At 35.5% G+C, this 19309-nt stretch overlaps 2 protein-coding genes and 1 pseudogene across 2 annotated transcripts; 1 reads left to right on the top strand and 2 right to left on the bottom strand.

The window, feature by feature from the left end:
* Positions 1-743: 743 nt before the first annotated feature.
* On the top strand, positions 744-2888 carry LOC110726702 (putative pentatricopeptide repeat-containing protein At5g52630). The gene has a single exon (XM_021906178.1). The coding sequence runs from the start codon at positions 744-746 to the stop codon at positions 2886-2888; it is 2145 nt and encodes a 714-aa protein (XP_021761870.1).
* A 673-nt stretch (positions 2889-3561) lies between these two features.
* LOC110729378 (cell division protein FtsZ homolog 2-1, chloroplastic-like) lies at positions 3562-11961 on the bottom strand. The gene is made up of 8 exons (XM_021909113.1): positions 11773-11961; positions 10641-11402; positions 9521-9820; positions 8220-8310; positions 6650-6774; positions 6093-6185; positions 4152-4217; positions 3562-3973 (listed from the first exon to the last, which is right to left on the bottom strand). Exons 2-8 carry the CDS (start codon positions 11301-11303, stop codon positions 3845-3847), a joined length of 1467 nt encoding a protein of 488 aa, XP_021764805.1. The 5' UTR covers positions 11304-11402; positions 11773-11961; the 3' UTR covers positions 3562-3844.
* A 2540-nt stretch (positions 11962-14501) lies between these two features.
* On the bottom strand, positions 14502-16245 carry LOC110729406 (annotated as a pseudogene).
* Positions 16246-19309: the final 3064 nt, after the last annotated feature.

Here is a 19309-nt window from a genome sequence, read left to right as displayed (position 1 = left end):
GTTATCATAAAAATAGTTAAAGTTACCCTCAAACTGACCGTCTTAAAATAAAATTAATGTACACCTGCCTTACAACTTACACAAGACTTATGATTTTTCAAATATACGAGTATGATTTCTATAATTTTTACACACATATACTAAATTAAGATATACGAGTACTCTTTATAACAATAATAAGCGAATGGAATTAAGAAGATCCGATCTCTCTTGGTCTAAAATCTTCTAATATGGTTTGATTTTAATAAGTAATATTTATTGGATAAGGTGAGGAGAACAAAGTCTAATTATTCTTAGTTTTACGAGTCTTACGAATTACGATGGATGTTTTTACAGCGATCGTTTGAAATATGACTACCACATTATTTTAATGATAAATAAAATGATCGGTTCATTTTTTTCACATTATAAAATGGGCGTATCAGTCTCCTAATATCTACAATAATACAAATATAATTTTTGAACATTTTAATCCAACATAAAATAATTATTTTACGAGAAAGTATAATAAAATAAGATAAATAACATAAATGAAACTATTAATTTGATATATAAAAAAATGTTGATAATACTATTTTATACCAAAAATAAAATAATAAACTTTACTACTGGGAGAGATTGTCACCAATAAACCATAAAGTCATAAAAACATCATAGTAATTGTATATCAAATGATTATTACTCCATATAAATTTCCAGTCTTACGACAATTGCTAAGTTAACTGCATGAAATTTTTACTAACATGTGCAATGTTATTCTGAATTATACCAACAGAATTAACCTCGCTTTTTTTACTGATTCTCTTATGAATTATCAAAAGCAGTGGAAACTGAGTTCTTCAATACTTCATGATCCCAAAACCTTAGCAAATGTTATACAAATTTACACAAAATCCAAGAATCTTAATGCAGGAAAACACCTTCATGCCCAGATCATTCGATCTGTTTATAAAGTATGCAAGTATGTCAACAATTATCTCCTCATACTGTACACAAAATGTGGGCACCTCGACTATGCACAGAAAGTGTTCGACAAAATGCCCAAGAGAAACTTGGTGTCATGGACTGCGTTGATCAGTGCTCTTTCACAGAACTCTCTATGCACGCAAGCATTACAAGCGTTTTCCCAGATGAGAATTGCTGGGGAAAGTCCGAATGAGTTCACGTTTTCGAGTGTTGTACTGGCTACGACGTTGCTTAAGGATGTCGGTTTTGGGAGGCAAATACATTGTCTCAGTGTAAAATGTGGGTTTAGCCATGAACTTTTTGTGGGTAGTAACCTTGCTGATATGTATTCCAAGTGTGGGGTGATTTGTGATGGGTGTAAGGTCTTTGAGGAGATGCCTTGTAAGGATGTAGTCTCGTGGACCTCGATGATACACGGGTATGCCAAGAATGGTGATTTTAAGGAGGCTTTGTTGGGTTTTAAGACAATGTTGTTTGAGGCAATGGTGATTGATAGTTATACAATTTCTTGTGCTTTAAGTGCTTGTGGGGCAATGAAGGCCTGTACATTTGGGAGATTGGTTCATTCGATGGTTGTGAAATCAGACTTTGAGGGGGATACTGCCATAGGCAATGCACTAGTGGATATGTACTCGAAACTGGGTGACATGGAAAGTGCGCTGAAAGTGTTTAAGTATAACTCTTGGCGTGTAGATGTTGTGTCATGTACCTCTTTGATTGATGGGTATGTGGAAGCTGGTCAAGTAGAGGAAGCGCTTGAGGTGTTTGTGGAGTTGAGGAGGCAAGGCTTGAAGCCCAATGAATTCACGTTCTCCAGCTTGGTTAAAGCTTGTGCTAACCAAGCTGCGCTTGAGCAAGGATCAATGCTTCATGCTCTAGCAATTAAAATGAATTTTGCAGCAGACCCATATGTCTCATCTACGCTAGTTTTTATGTACGGGAAGTGTGGATTGGTTGAGCATTCAGAACGATTGTTCAACTGTATCACAAACCCAACTGAGTTTGCATGGAATTCATTGTTGGGTGGTTTTTCTCAACATGGCTTCGGGAGAAAAGCCACTAAATTTTTTAAAAGAATGGTCCTTGGAGGTATGAAACCGAATGCTATAACCTTTATGATCCTCTTGACAGGTTGCAGCCATTCTGGGTTGGTTGATAAAGGATTGAACTACTTTAGTGCCATGGAGAGGGACTACGGGGTGACACCTACAGCAGAGCACTATTCATGTATTATTGATCTACTTAGCCGAGCAGGAAAGCTCAAAGAAGCCGATGACTTCATTAGTCAAATGCCTTTTGAGCCAAATGCTTTTGGTTGGTCTTCTTATCTTGGGGCTTGCAGGATTCAAGGTGATAAAGCACGGGCTAAAATCGCAGCAGAGAAGCTAATGAGGCTGGAGCCTGAGAATAGCAGCACACACATTCTTCTCTCTAGCATTTATGCAAAAGAAAGACAATGGGAAGATGTAAGAAATTTGAGGAAAATGATAAAAGATGGAAACATAAGAAAAGTGCCTGGCTATAGCTGGATCGATGTTGGGAACAAAACCCATGTTTTTGGCGCACATGAATGGTCTCATCCTCAACAAAGAGAGATCTACAATAAGCTCGATAGTCTCATAGAAGAGATAAAGAAAGTTGGATATAAACCCCAAATAGAAGTCGTTGATATTGATATAGATGACGACACAAAGGAAAAGATACTTAAAAATCATAGCGAGAAGCTAGCTGTTGCATTTGCACTAATGAGTATGCCGTCTTGGAAGCCTATAATCATAAAAAAGAATTTGAGGATATGCCTGGACTGTCATACTGCATTCAAGTTGATAGCGAAAGTAACTGGAAGGCATATAATAGTGAGGGATAGTAACAGGTTCCATCATTTTTCTAATGGATCTTGTTCCTGTGGAAATTTCTGGTAGTGCTCCAGGAGGTTTATTTCATCGCTGTTAAGCCTGAATAGAGAAGGCAAACAGTGAATGATGTCACTCCATATTGTTTTGCTTCCCAATCAAATAACTGAATCGCGTCTTGCATTTTACACAAGTCTGAAAATTTCCTTTTCAAGAGCATCTCTAGTTTTACTAGATTTCACAAACACTCGTGCCTGATACCCAATTCGCGGTCTGACTTATGGAGTATATCATATTGTCTTCAAGGTTACATAACGTGAATCGAACTAATTTAAAATCCGTATCACTATCATCAATTAGTCGATTACAATAAGTTAGATAACAAGTGACAATGGACCTAGATTTTACCCAAACTGATCCAATTGACTAATCAAATTTTACCCAAACTGATCCAATTGACTAATCAGTCATCACTTAAGTAAAAGCCAAGCCAAACCAAACCAACTCGTATGATGTTGCAAGTTGATGGGTTAATCAATTGACAAGTCTTGATGGACATAATGGACTAATGGAGGGAAATTGAGTTATCTTACTTATTTTTATGACTTGAAGGATTAGACATTCGTCACGACATGTTGAGCTACAAAGCACAGCAAAAACTATAACAGGGTATAATAAAGGCATAAACAGTAAAACCAAAAGTACAAAACTTCAATCAGATACTTAGTATCTACATCAAACAAAAGCACAGCAAAAAAATTATGGATACAATATAATCTTAAGATTCTTTGTATTTATCACAGAAAACACAACGTAGTTAACTTTTAAAGGTATACAGAATAACTTAAGAGCTACTTTTTTATTTCAAAATCCTATATTTCAAACAAGGAAATGACTGTTATGTACGCGCTAGAGTGCAGCAAATTAAAGGCATAAACTTCTACCTACAGAGAGAAACTATATATCCAGGTTAAATAGCGATGCTTCTCAGGGATCACAGATGAATCTTGCTGGAAACAATTGAATTATGCTCTAGGATAACGCGAACGCCCTTTTTTCCTCAGAAACTCGGGGATTTCCACTGAGCTAGCTTCACTGAAAGATGGCCGTTGGTTAATTCCAGGGCCACCATCTCCCTGTGTTTGCTGACTTACCTGCATCCTCAAAGTAAAATAGAACAATCAGGTACAAGTTTTTCCTCAAAAAAAATCAGGACAAGTTTGAGATCCAGTGTAAGTATCAATGTCAGTGTTCCCTTTTTTTTTCTACTCTTTGATCCTGGGCTTTTTTCCTTTTTTTCTTGAGGGAGGGATTGAGGAATAAAAAAAATACCTGGAGGGGCCTGCTTTCACCTTCTTCTTGACGTTTAAACCCTGTTGCTATTAAAGTTATGGCCACCTGAAATGGAAGGAAGGATTTCTTTTTCAAAAAAAAAGATGATCAATAACCAGACAAGACAAAGGTAGAATTTGGTTGTATTTGAGGCAAATTTCTGTATATCAGAGCCAAACGTTCTCGGAGGACTGGGTGACATTCCAAAAATACGACCAAGCTCAAGGTCCATGTGAGTTTTTCACATTTGGGTATAATGAATAAAGAATACATAAATGTCTGGTGAATGGCTGATACTTTATCAATCTTAATGAGGAAGGCAATATATGCAATTTTTATTGAGACTCAGAGATCAGCCTTCTGATAATAAATAAGAAAAGTGGCAGATATGGGAGTTACCCATTCCCTAGCATAGCTAAAGCCTCTAGTGCAGATGATTTATCATTGCATAAGTTTATGCTAATGCACTTTCATTAAAAAAAGGGAAATTCTTATTGGTAGAATTCTACTTTTGGCTTTTATAGTTGGTAGTAAAAACTTTTTTTATTATCAATGGTAGCCCTAATCTTTTTACAATTTATCACAAGTGGCATAATGATGATTTTTTATTAGAAATTCTGTTAATTCTAACTTTTATTGAAAACTAAGGTTAACATTTTCAGCTAAAAGAAGGGATTTAAGAAAACAAAATAAAAAATCAAACCCACAAAATCAGCCAACACATCCCTTCTTCTTTCTTCCCTCCCCATCCCCAATCAAACCTCCACTACTAAGCCTTGACTGCCGCTTCACCTCCATCACAGCCACCACCTCCGCCGCAAAATTTTTGTAGGTGTCGAATATCTTGAAGGAGTAAAGAGTATTCTTTAATCCTAGTTGTATGATTAATGATGATGATGATAAGGTTGTGTTGCGGGAATTTAAGAAGAACATGATGACTGTGATGTGCTGTGTAGTGCAGTGCAGTGTAAAGGAAAAGAGTAAATCCTTTATCAGACCAAAAAACAAAGAGAGGAAGAAAGAATGAAGAGAACGGTTAAATGGATACTCGGAAAAAAAAAAAAAAAAAAAAAAAAAAAAAAAAAAAAAAAAACCCCAAAAATTTCCTTAAAATCCCAAAATATTAATTAATAAAAACCTCTTTGAAAAAATAGATGGGTAGGCGTAGATTCTAGAACGATTAATTGGGTTTGTGTTAGATTTTCGATTTGAGTTAGATTTTCGAAAGAAGAGAGAGACAAGAGAGTGGGGTGAAGGAGGAGAGAGAAAAAATGGTAGTGGAGGTGGGGATTGGATAGTGTGAAGATGATGAAGGGTATTAGACAAATGAGATGGTTAACCATGGTTAAATAAAGTTAGTTTTAACAGAACTTTTAAGAAGTCAACATTAATGTCATGTTTGATAACGTGTAGTAGATTAGGATTACCATTAATAACCCAAAAAAAATGGCTACCATTGATAAAAAGTCAAAAGTACAGGATTAACAATGAGAATCTCTTTTAAAAAAATCTTGCACGATTTCCAGTTACAGAGTAGACTAGAACTATATCAAAATCATATCATGCTGTAAAATATAATATGATTGTCAAGCAATATGAGTCACTTGAAAGGAATTAGGCAACTAATGACTCTCTTTGAGGATTTTAGGTAACCAGAGAAGATCAAGCTTTGTGAGAACAGGTTGCTAGCATATGACTGATAAGTCAAAGACGCAATTCTTAGTTCAAACTATATCTAGAAGCCCAAAAATACTACATATCAGAGCTTAAGAAGTCAAGAGTATTGTCATTAGTAGCACATCATTCTCTCTGATGCATGACATAGTAGCAACCAAGTTGGCAAGTTCCAGCAAAACTCACATAGAGAAGATACAAGTTAATGTAAGATTCTGGGGAGACAATATATTTGTCCACACAATGCATTTTACATTGCTTACTCACCTGACCACTAAGTGATGGATCTATAACTGCTCCAAATATCAGGTTGGCTGTTGGATCTACAAGATCATAAATAACTTCTGCTGCAGCATTCACCTGTCAAGTTACAATTTGAAGATCCATTAAAACAAAAAGGCATTAGGTTGAGTTGTATAAAAAGAGCATCAGGGCTTAACTTTGTTTTTTTCTACAGAACAAAACGTCCAACTGCCATCACTAGATTTTTTTCCCCCATACATAAATGCTTACTACACATGATTTTCTATGTCGTTAGAGAGACAGACATATAACATCTGTTCTGCAATTCTAAAATAAGAAGGGGAAAAAAAAATCAAGTTATAAGACCATTTTTTTTTAATAACTACTGTTCTACATGTCTAAAATAAGAATCCTAATCATGTGACAAATGATTTATTGTCCTCAATAATCTGGCTAAAAAAGGTGAACAATACTCAAACATGCAATTTAAAAATCAATTAGGTAGACCTTTCATAAGGAAGTGAAGCATCAAACAACGAAATTACACAAACTATAGAATCTAATTGACAGAAAGCAGGTACCTCAAACAAGGTTAAATCACTTCCACCAGTAATATTCCACACAATGCCAGTGGCTCTTTCTATACCAATATCTAGTAAAGGTGACTGGATGGCATTAAGGGCAGCATCTCTTGCTCGGGTCTTACCTGCACAAAAATACACAACATATTGAAAAAATGTAGCTGCTAAGTGCTGAGACAAGCTTCCATTGATATATTAGTAAACTTATGGTAGACAGTTGAATTTAAGCAAAGGTAATTAAAAGCAAGCATGAAAACAACAAAACAAAGCATAGCATGTACACTCTAAGTCCTAGGTATTCAAGATAAGACATAGAAAAGCCATGACCCATAGCTCAACATCATAACAATTTTGCATACACAGAAAGGGGAGCTTCAAAACGCAAAACTATTTCATAAAATCAAAGGGTTGGACCCAAGTACTTCCCTCCATTAGATATGGAAAACTAGTAAAAACGTGTATTTATATTGCAAGTTATAAGTGGAGAACTAAGGGGCCACTTCAGCCCGCATATGCTTGTCTAATCAGCATATTGTAAATTCTGTTTGGCAGTATCATGGTTAAACCTAAAGAGAATCATTTTAAGAAATTAAAATTGGCATATCTTCCTTGCTAATTGTCGGCTTCAACACTAAACCCCCGAAAATCAAGCAAACAAGAATAAAGATAAACTAATGGTTTCTTACCCCAAGCCAAATGCCATAATAATAACAATAAGAAAACACTATCAAAAGGCTTATTCTTATTCAGAAAAGACCTTTGTCATGAGTTCATGACAGGCAAACACACTTTCAAAACATCATCTACACACAAGTTATAAGGTCCCACTCCTTCAAATTTAGGTTGTGCTGCAAGATTAGAATCTCAATTGGAGGAGAGGGGTAGAGATGAATGCTCATTGGGTTGGTAGGTTTCAGCCAAAAGCAGTTCATACATGAAACCTTTCCTCTGCCCTCCGTCACATCTCCCTAGGCCAAAAGAGGAGTTGAACCTAAACTTTCTTCATTTTTAGATATCAATCATCTCAGAGAACTTCACATATATTCTAAAAGACAGTTTCAAGTGATCTTTTATAAAATAATGGTCAACATGAGTGGAGATAGAGGTGTCAATTCGGATGATTGGATCGGATCTGGTCAATTTTTAAAGTTGAGTCATACCAAATTATTATGTCCACGTGAGTTGAAATCTGAAACGGATATTTTTTGGGTCGGTTTCGGATCGGGTCGGGTATGGTTTTGATATCTCTGAGTGGTGGACAAAAATAATCTCCAAATTTTAAAAATAAAAGGAAGGTCATCAGTTTTTGGATTTACTTGCTGCTCGGCAGTTAAGAAGCTCAAAGAGATGGTACATAAGCAAAGGTGAGTCTCCATAGCATGCTAGGTAGTTAGATATGTTTTTGTTTGCCTTTTCTGTAAAAACTTTGGTGTAATGAAGGTTGTAATAAGTACATAATCAATAAGGATCATAGCCGCATTTTAGACTTCATTAAATGGGCTCACGTCCACTTCAACACATATTACTTTCATTTTGCTACATTAGAAAAAGGGGAAATAAAAAACTTTACCAGTAGCAGTTCCTATCCCCATCAAGGAAGAGCCAGCATCTGCCATAATAGCCCGCACATCTGCAAAGTCCACGTTCACAAGACCGGGTATCTGTGAACAATTTAATATTACAGATCAGCAACTTGACAAAAATATACTTCAGGTCAAAAAATTTAGGAGGGTCAATCTACAAGTAATAAAATAGCCAACAAGCACAACAAACACACAACATTCACCATAAATCATCATAGCTCAAATAATCCCAGCTTCACAGGCTCACAGCACATACCATGATATGTTATAGCATGAAAGCATAACCCTTTAACAAAGGACACATGACCTTTAAGCAACCTTTTGAAAGAATAGCCATTCAGCAAGATTTTGTCGAGTTATATAGTTCAAATGATTGACAAATGGACCAAAACTAATACTGTATATCCCAGCTAAAATAATTCCTTGATGTAGTCCTAATGTTCTATAGGGAAACTGGTTAATTAATATTTTACCATGGCATCCTTGACATAAAAATATACTTGTAATACACAATACAGCCCACTAAATTGTTTCCACGGAAAACACATTTGTCATAACACCCAAACTCAAGAAAGCAGCTTCTGAAGGGTGAAATCAATTGAGTTGTGAATTGACAAATTGACAAAAATTAAATTTCAACTTCGATACTGCAGTTCAATTGCTTCTAATTTTCTAAATACATTCAGCAACTATAGTCTTGATACTCTTGAAGCTAAACTTTGTAACATTGTCTTTTTGTTTAATAAAAATTAAGAGATTCTAAAAATTTTAACCTGATATTTTGAATTGAGGATTCCTATGTTTAAACTAAAAAAAAATACCATCCATAAGTGCAACTAGATTATGGGTTTGCAATAGCTAATAATATAATCTAACAGCACATTAGACACAATGGCATCAAGTTACAAGCCACACATGCAACAACTAAACAGATAGAAAAAAGAAAATTTGATACTGAACTTAGGGTTCCATTATATAATCTCTACAACAAAACTAATAAGTTCTTGTAGGCTGTAGTGTAACAAGCTTAGATCAATACTAAGCTTACTAACTTGTTTCTGCTAGTATACCTCGGTGCTTTATTTCTTAACAGACACAGTTATTGATTCCCTAACTAAAAGCTAAGGTCTTTTATGTCTGTTCTATTCTTTAATTATGTTTAACTCAAATTTTTATATAAACAAGGGTAGAGGACCCACATACAAAAAAGATTGCACAGTGCTTGAATGTTGAGGACTTCTTCATTCTACATACAGAAGGTAAAGATATAAGAAGCCTTAACACATACCGTGATTATATCTGAGATACCACGAACACCCTGCCGTAGAATATCATCAGCTAGGTTAAATGCTTCGGTAACAGGTGTATTTGGGGAAACTGCAGTCAATAGTTTGTCATTTGGAATGACAATGAGAGTGTCAACGTTTTCTCTCAAAGCTGCAGTTCCCACTTGGGCTTGAACTGCCCTCCTCCTACCCTCAAAAGCAAACGGGGTCGTCACAATGCCAACAGTCAATATACCCATAGACTTTGCAATCCCTGCAATTATAGGTGCTGCACCAGTCCCAGTGCCGCCACCCATTCCAGCCTGCAAAAAAATATATTCCAGTGAAAATGCCAATCAAAGACAGATCCAAAATGCAACCAACTTTGTTTTAGTGAGCATTTACACTCCCGTTTATCATCATCAACCAATTCTCAATAAAATAATGAAGCTCCTTTAGACACAGGAAAACAGACATCCAGAAACATAAAGAGCTTTTTCAAAGAAATTCAGGAGGAAGTGGAGACAACTTACAGCAAGAACGTAAAAATGATGGTGAATTTCATTTTCCTGTTTTGAGTAGGGTGTTTGTGTATAGGCAAATGATATGATTTATCGCATTATAAAAGAAGCAAATCAAGTGCACAAAATGATATATGCTTAAAATTAAATGGGATAGTAAAGGCCATATACATAGTCTTTCCAACCCATAGCACATTTTGTGTCAACGCAGTTTCTTTAAGAGAAGAAATAAGTCACAAGATACAAAGATTTCATAAGCACTCTAGAAACAACGGAATAGTTTCTGTGCAACATTTTAGAAAAAAAAAAAAAAAAATTCTTATTGACAATCTTCAGGCTCAAACAATAGGGGACTGAAATGAAATTTCTAGAGTTTATATATTCTATGCATTCATATAGATTATAACGCAAAAAGTATTAAGCACTGGACGTATAATTATGTCAAATTATATTCTATGATAAAAACGCAAATAAACAATAACCTATCATGTAGACCATTTTAATTGCTGGTGAATGACTACACTTATTGTAGGAATTATAAAAGGCCAAGGACTAAAAAATAACTAATTACTTTTCTTTGAAACAACGAAGTTCTGAAAGATTAATGGAGTACAAAACACACCGTCACAAAGACCATGTCTGAGCCATGAAGGGCCTCTTCTATAGCTTCTCTGCTTTCTTTAGCTGCATTTGATCCTATTTCTGGGTTCCCACCAGCTCCTAAACCTCGTGTGAGTTCTTGACCAATTTGCAAGCGGTTCTCCGGGAAAACAGGAGACATTCTCATGGCTTGAATATCAGTGTTGACAATCCAAAACTCAACACCTTTCATGGCACTCTCTATCATCCGATTGACAGCATTCGAACCACCACCACCTACACCAATAACTTTGATAGTAGCTTCATTAAAATTATCAGCCCTGGAAGGCTCTCTTAAGCTATCTGTCACGCTTCCACTTGGACCTTCATTCCTTGAACTGTTCGTCATGCTGCTCACATCACCCCCTCGAAGCAACGAAACTTCAGGGTGAAGATTGAGAAATGGGTCATTGTTATCAGATCTACTAACACTATGTGAATTCGACGAGCACTTGAACTTGGACGAACATGACACCGCCATTTTGTGCCCATTAACCCATGAACCATTCCTTTCATCAAAAAACTTCACGGAAGTAATTCTACCCAATTGATTCTCTATAGGGAATCTTCTTCCAAGTACAGTCAATACCCCCCTCGAGGTTCCAGCATCGGAACACGTAAGGGATTTCGACCCACAACTCGCCATATGAAATTCCTAATAATGCCCACTCAACCAAATACTGTTCCACTCCAATTCCTCACACAATACTTTCAAACAGCAAAATTTAAGGCCCTAATTCAGCACCTGCTTGAATAATACAAAATGGGTATTAATCAAAGTCACAACATACCCAAATCGAAAAGTCCCTCATCTTAAACAATCATATAAACCCCATAATTTGTTTGGAATCACAATCAGTCAAAGACTTGAGCTTGACTAAAACAATAACACTATAAAAGATAAGATACATAACAAAAAAAAAAAGCAATGCAACTAAAAGCACATTTCTTCAGAAATTAATAAATACGAAAAATGCAGCCCCGGATAATTCAGCAAAATAAGAAATTGAGCACAAATTCAACATAAAAGAAGAACCCTAAAACCCCATCAAATAATACAGCGAAATTTCAGAAGAAAAGCAAATAAAAACTGGAAAAAAGAGAGAAAAATGCACCTTAGATAATCATAGAGCAATTGAAAGAAGAAAGCATAGGAATCCAGAAGAATTGGAAGGTGGGGTTTAAAAATGAGGCTATTTTTGGGTGAAGGTTTTAGCCTTTCTTTTCTCACATACTGTTAGTGCATAGTGCCCACCCCTTTGCTTTGTTCTTTTTTGTGTTTTGGGTTTTGGCATTAACCAAGAAATTACAACCAAGAAAGAGAGGAAAATATAACTAAAAATTAAAATAAAAAATCATAATCAAGCATTTATCACAAATGCAAAAAATGGTTGAAAGCTATTGAATCTAATGCAACCTATGTGGGGCACAATTTAGGATTGCAAAGGAGAAAAGGACTTTAATTTTCTTTAGTGAGATTGAGTTGATTCTTATTTTTTCCCTTTTTGATGTGTTTTATTGGCAAGATTTAATAATTAATAAAGGAATTTGCGTTACAAGGGACGCTTAAATTATAAACGTGATATGCTAATTAGCTAATTGTGCACTTGTACTTTTCACGGTTCTTAAAATCTTCTCAATTATGTATTATGTAGTCTATAATGTACGTTGACCATTATTATTTTATATGTAATTTTCTAAATTTTACATGGTGAATTATAAATAGGAATTTTTTTTAAACATTATAAATAGGAAACATTGTAATGAATAAGAAGTGTATATGTCAATAACATTTGTGGAGAAAATAAGAACATAAATTCTCTTAAGTTATTTCTTATTAAGATATTTTTATTCTTTAAACCCAAAATACCAATCATTTTTTTTTATAATTATCAGAGATTGAATTAATAAAAATTGCATATTTGAAAAATAAAAATCAAGACAAAATGACTATATTTTAAAATATATAAAAAAAAATAAAGGATTTGATTCCATTTCCATTAGAATCTCTTAAGAAGTACTTCATACTTCTTCCATTTCTTTTTAGTTGACATATTTCTTTAGCCACGTTTATCAATGCATAACTTTAACCATTAATATCGTTAATTACCGATAAACAAAAATTATAAAAAGTTGATATTTTGAAAATATATATTGTGACAAATCTAACAAGATCCCACATATCTATATTTTTCATTACGTATAAAGCACAAAACACGGTCAAAAGAGAGTGAGTGAATAGTGCTAAAGTAAAACGTGTCAACTAAAAAATAACGGAGGTAGTCTAACATATGCACAATTACAACAAAATCAAATTTGAATCTAAAAAAAATAGTCTTTGATCAGCAAATTTAGTTTTTTTTTATTTTTTTTATTTTTTTTTATTTTTTTATGGTAAGGAGAAGGCCCGTTCTAGAATGGGGGAATTTAAGGAAAATCCCTCCTAAAATGACCTTGGTGTGATTCAACCCCTAGTCTCACGCCTGAAAGTCGGTAAATTAGTTAACTACTCTAGCCTCCTATCTCAACAAATTTAGTTGTTGGGTAATGTAAATGTTATCATGTACCAAGTACTATGTAGATATGTTAGAATATATGGAATTTTCAAAGCATGATCTCTACAATTGGATAAAAAAAAAAGTTTTTTCTATATAGTAACCTTGTTAATTTCACTTTTCTACGTTGTGCCCTAACATATATCACTTTCCACACTGTAACCCCAATATACATTTTGTTTCCATACGGTAACCTTGCCGTTATCTAGCAGTTAAAAAATTCCGGTAATGGGGCCCACTCTCCATTTATTAATATTTTTTTATCGATTTGCGCGTTGGAAATTACTCCGTTAAAGGTTTTGGGGGCTATTTTGGTCCTTATGGGTCCAAATTGAACTCAGATTTCACAAAAAAAGTAACGTAAATGCCTCGTTTTGTGTAATAAAACGTGAACACGTAAATCAAGACATTTCTTAATAAGCAAAACAAGGCATTTAAGTTAATTTTTTGCCAAATTTGAGCTCAATTTGGATCCTAAAGGACATAAATAGCCACCAAAACCTTTAACGTAAGGTTTTCCAACGCGCAAATCGATAAATAAATATTAATAAATGGAGAGTGAGCTCCACTAACGTAATTTTTTAACGGCGGGTAAGCAAGGTTACTATATGGAAACAAAATGTATATTGGGGTTATAGTGTGGAAAGTAATATATGTTAAGGCATAACGTAGAAAAGTGAAATTAACAAGTTACTATATAGAAAAATCCAAAAACAAATTATTTTAAATAAAATTTAACTTAAGTAAGTAAAATCAGGTTAAGAAGAATAACATTACCAAATAATGGCAAATGGACATTACATTGTCTTTATTTCACATTGGAAAATATGATTACAATAACATACGGATTAGATCATTAAACCAACCATGTTGTGTAGTGACTCTAGTTCAAATCCAAAGAATTACTTCAGGAATGTTTATTCCTTAAATTATTTCTCAGTTCAACCAAAATGTCAATATGTTATTTATTAAATGAAGTTACTGCAAGAAAACTTCAACTAATTTGTACAATTACAAATCACCTTCGGAAAACTTAGGCGATTACTGCCTCTCGTGTGGATTGTAATCACAATGCACAATTACTGTACATTCATCGTCATGTAAAACTATCTAATAAAACTATAAAATCTCGAGTATCTGATCTGCATCAGATCAGATATTGATTATCCAATTCAATTAATTTAACAGTTCTGTCTTCAAAACATAGAGTGCGACCTAAGAGCAAGTCCCTAGCAACATCTTAGTATGGCTCATATCTTGTACAGGATTTTTTATATCAACCGGAAAAATGCAACATGAAATTCAATGGACTTTATTCAAGTTCATCTCATGGAGATTCAACATAAACAATTTGCTATACTGAAAAATGCTCGTAAATCATAAACAATTCTATACTCGTAACAGAATACAAAATTCAAACTACAAACTTTAAACTTAGCAATGAGCAGATACACATTCTGCTACTGCTAGTACAAAAATCAAACCTCTTTACTTCAATCTATCCTTCTTTCCAGGCTTCAACTTTATGACTTCATCCTTGTAACGCATATCTTTTTCTTTGTACGAGTCAGGGGGTTTGACACTATGAACAGCAGCAGCAAACTGATGCGTTCTTGCTTTATCAATACCAGCACAACAAATTATGTCAGGTTAAAAGCAGAAGACACGAACAGTGGGTGGAACTGGCATCTCAACTTCATGACTGTAACCCAGTTTAAGGCACAACAAGCGACCTTCTGCTTCAGCTCTGGCTTTGTAACTAGTTCCTAATAGCCTCAGAATTCGGAAATACTTTTCTTCCATCGGATCTGATTAAATTCAGGATTTATATATATTAGAGGTAAAACAGAACTCCTTCACCAAAAGCTGAACAATCACAAGCAGTGCATATTGGCTGAACACAGTTATGGGTCAGATTACCCCCCCCCCCTTCCTTCTCCCCCACCAAAGAAAAAAAACAAAAAGATTATGACATTTCTGAACTGTCGCTGAACTAAACACAAACCTTTTCTATTTACCCAAAAATTAGAGCAAAGATTACTATTCTTTCACTTTTTTAATTAAACTTTCGTTTCACATACTTGAAAGCCTAAAATATGAAATTAGAAAATCAACCATACCAGGCATTATCTTCAGCAAGAGTTCGTTTATCGGAGAAAGAACATCAAACTAAAACACTCAGTACAGATTCATTTTTTCAAAGATTAGAAGCAAAAGGTAATACTATTTCCACTCTTTATTGGGAGACCCCCACCAACCTTCCCTCTAACTGACTTGAACCAAAAATCACCTAACCTGAACTAGGCATGCCCAACCTATTTCACATTTTGACTTGTTCATGCCGAGCAAACCATCCATCCATCTACTTATGATCACAATTGCACTTCTAGTACTCCGTATAATCTTACAGTTTCACTTTCTTCATGACAAGTTCTACAAAATGTATACCCATTCCCCAATCAGATGGTTATTGCTACAAATATATATGATCACGATTGCACTTCTAGAACTCCATATGATCTTACAGTTTTTCTTTCATCATGACAAGTTCTACAAAATGTATGCCCATTGCCCAATCAGATGGTCATTGCTACAAACCCCCCCATCCCTATCTCTCACTCACCCACACACAATATAAAAACAAAAGGGGGCTAATATACATAACCATTATAGCTACAAATGATTCTACAAACAATTAAGCCCCACATCTATACCTTTATACACTAAATATATCCTTTTCAACACAATCACCACTATTTAACTAGAGAGAAGTTCATACTCCCATCAACCAGGTTGCTAGAATTTTTTTTCCCATCCTCTTAAAAGATCAAAGCTTTCAAACTATACAAGAGGGCATCTAGGGCATAGATTTTGTCTAGAAATCAATAGATATGACCCTTCTGACCTTTTCCACCACCTTTGGACTTTGTGGCTGATACATAATATCCCACAACTTTAGAACAAACCCCTTCTGGGAATAATTATATCAAACAACTTATCATTAGAATTAGAAATAGGAAAAATTAACGTAAATAGACCAACCTTTGGCCGGTTCTCTCAAAATGGACAAACCTATAAATCTGCCAATATTGGACAGAAGTTTGCCATTTTTCGCCCAAAATGGACCAAACAGGTCACCTACCTGTTATAACATGTAAAAGTCCACATGTCATTAAATCATTGGTCAAGTTTTTTTTTTTTAATTTTTAAATTTTGATAATTCTTACAAAAAAAAAAAAAAGAGATAAAAAAAAAAAAATCAAAACCACCCTACTGCCACAACAAAGAACAACCACAGCATCACCACCAAACGCCAGCAACACCTCCAAGCACAGCATCACCCCTACACTGCCGGCGGCTGGCAGCCGGTGCCCAACCCATTCCCCTGACTCCGGCGACCCCCTCCCTTTCCGCCACCCTCCATGACACCACTCAACGCCCCATTATGATTTTGCTTGTTCGAATTGGTGGCTGCCGGTGGGCGGGGTTCTGTAGCGCGAGGGGTTGCGAGTTGGTGGCGCTGGTACTGGGCAGCAGAGGGTTGTGTTTATTATTTAATTATTTTATTTTTAATTAATGTTGTGTTGTGTTTTTGTTTGGATCAATTCACTGAGGAAGTTACTATTCAGATTCATAAGCAATTTGTTGCAAACTTTGCGTAGTTATAGATTTGGAGGTAATTAAGATGGTGCCCAATTCAATTTATCGGGTGCAGGTTGGAATGTAGGATGAGAAAATAGAGGGGCAGACATTTGGTTATTGAAGTATTGATAAAATGAATTTGACACAACAAGAAGTATAGATTTTGTTGGTGGTTAGATCAAGGGCCTCAAGGCAGTAGTAGAGGTTCTGGAAGTAGAAATGGAGAATAACTGACAAAGATGGAAGGAATAGAATGTGCAATTCAGGAGAAGACGAGAAGTATTGGGTAAAGCCAAGAGTAGCAAAGGCACCCAATGCTTCTGAGTTTGGTAAAGATGGTGGTGTTTTGAAGCATATGAGTAAGGTGATTTGTTTTGGAGATAGGAGAGATGGTTTTGGCCGGCATCGGTGTAAGTGGTGGCTTGTGGGGGTTTAAGGATGTACCGATTTCAAGGGTGGGGGTCTTGGAGGGTGCCAGAATCCGAGTGGGGGTTTTGGGCGTGTTTGGTTCCGGTGGGGGTTTTCGGATGGGGATTGGCCGATTTCGGGTGGGTTGTGGCCGGAAAGACAAGGTGGCTGGAAAGAGAGGTGAAGGGGAGGGTGACCGGAAAAGGAGGTGGTGAAGGGCATGGTGGCCGGATTTAATGGAGGAGGGGTTGGCAGTTGGGTTAGGGGAGATTTGAGTTTTTTTTTTTTAATTTAATTTAATTTATTTTGTTAATCTAAAAAAAATAATTAAAGGAAAATAAATAAAATGACCGGTTGTTCAGGTCATAGGTCAGTTAGGTTTATTATGAGAGAAAAAATACAAACTTGTGTTTATTTTGGGCAGATTTAAAGGTTGGTTCGTTATGGGAAAATGGGGCAAAGGTTGATTTATTGTTGTTAAATTTTCCTTAGAAATATCAAAAAGTTTGATAGTAATTAAGTTTTCACCTTTCAGAAAATAGTCTACTAATGTAATTTATTGTAATAGTCAAGGCATTGAGCAGATAATATTCTTCTCCTTAGACAACAATCTACTCTATAAGTTACTAACAAAGCCATATTTTCCCAACTAACACTACCTTATATATTGGATCAATTACATTCTGATATGTACAACTAGGGGTGTACAAAAATTGGCCCGGACCTGAAACCGTACCTGAACCGACCTGAACCGGACCGGACCTGACCCGGACCTGTTGATTCAGGTCCGGTCCCGGTTCTTAAAAATCCAGGTTCCCGGTCCCGGTCCGGACCCGGTCCAAACCCGGGGTTTTCAGGTCCGGACCTGAATCCCGGGAAAATCGTAATTAAAAAAAAAAAAAAAAAAAAAAAAAGAAAACCAAACTCTGAAAAATTGAAACTGAGTTTTCGTGGACTTATTTGTATTTTCGGTGGACTCATTTGTATTTTTGGTGTTTGAGAATCGGGACTTTATAGACTTTATGTAGTTTTGTAATTGATAATTTTGGTTTGTATGTAATTATTAAATTATGCAACAGGTCTAAAAATCACAAAACAGGTCCATATGCAGGTCCATATGCAGGTCCAACAGGTTTTGTATTAAAAAAAAAAACGAAAAAGACACAAAACAGGTCCATTCAGGTCCAAACCCGGACCGGACCTGATTTTTCAGGTCTGGCCCGGAACCGGACCTGTTAATTCAGGTCCGGTCCCCGGTCCTCATAATTACCCAATTCAGGTCCCCGGTCCAAACAGGTTCGGTCCAGGTCCGGTTCGGTTTTGGACCGGTGTACACCCCTATGTACAACCAACACCACGACCCTAATCAATCAAATCTGTCCAAACAGCATCGTCAAATGGAAAATATGAAACCGTCACCAACTTAATTTTGAACTCACCAAAGTAAACATTTCATAAAAACATGGCAAATAGATTTAAAAATAGTCATTGGGGGAGGTTCCTATCTTATCTACCACGCATCAAACAATCAGCAACAAATGGGAGGTTGGAGAGAGCCTCTTGTGTACACCCGGGTGTACCGTACATCCGAGTTTATTTGCTCATTAATTTTTGCTCATTTAATAAATGAGCAACTACCACACGTGTACGGTACACCCGGGTGTATATAACAAATTCTAGAGGTTGGAGGTCCATCTAGGAATAATAATGTATACAACTCGTACCTTATATACATTTTCCAAAATAAATCGTCGCATACCCTAGATTTGAATTAGATTTTTAGTAAGATTCCCAAACAGAATCCCACTTAATTAGAGTCAGTGGCGTCTCCAGGATTTCCAAAGTGTGGGTTCGGAACTTCGAAAGTTCGGAATCATAATTAACAAAGGAATAAAAATATAATAATTAAATATTTAGTTCGTAAGTATGAACTATCATTTGTCAATTGGAAACTATGAACTATCAAAGTATCAATCTATCACGTCTATCAATTAATTAATAATCAACAACTCCACAAGTATTCAAATCCAATTATTCAACTAAATAA

Source organism: Chenopodium quinoa, unplaced genomic scaffold, assembly GCF_001683475.1.
Source record: "Chenopodium quinoa cultivar QQ74 unplaced genomic scaffold, ASM168347v1, whole genome shotgun sequence".
NCBI classification, from domain to species: Eukaryota; Viridiplantae; Streptophyta; class Magnoliopsida; order Caryophyllales; family Amaranthaceae; genus Chenopodium; species Chenopodium quinoa.
Note: the sequence above shows the minus strand (reverse complement) of the source record. Positions and strands in the feature narration are given on the sequence as shown.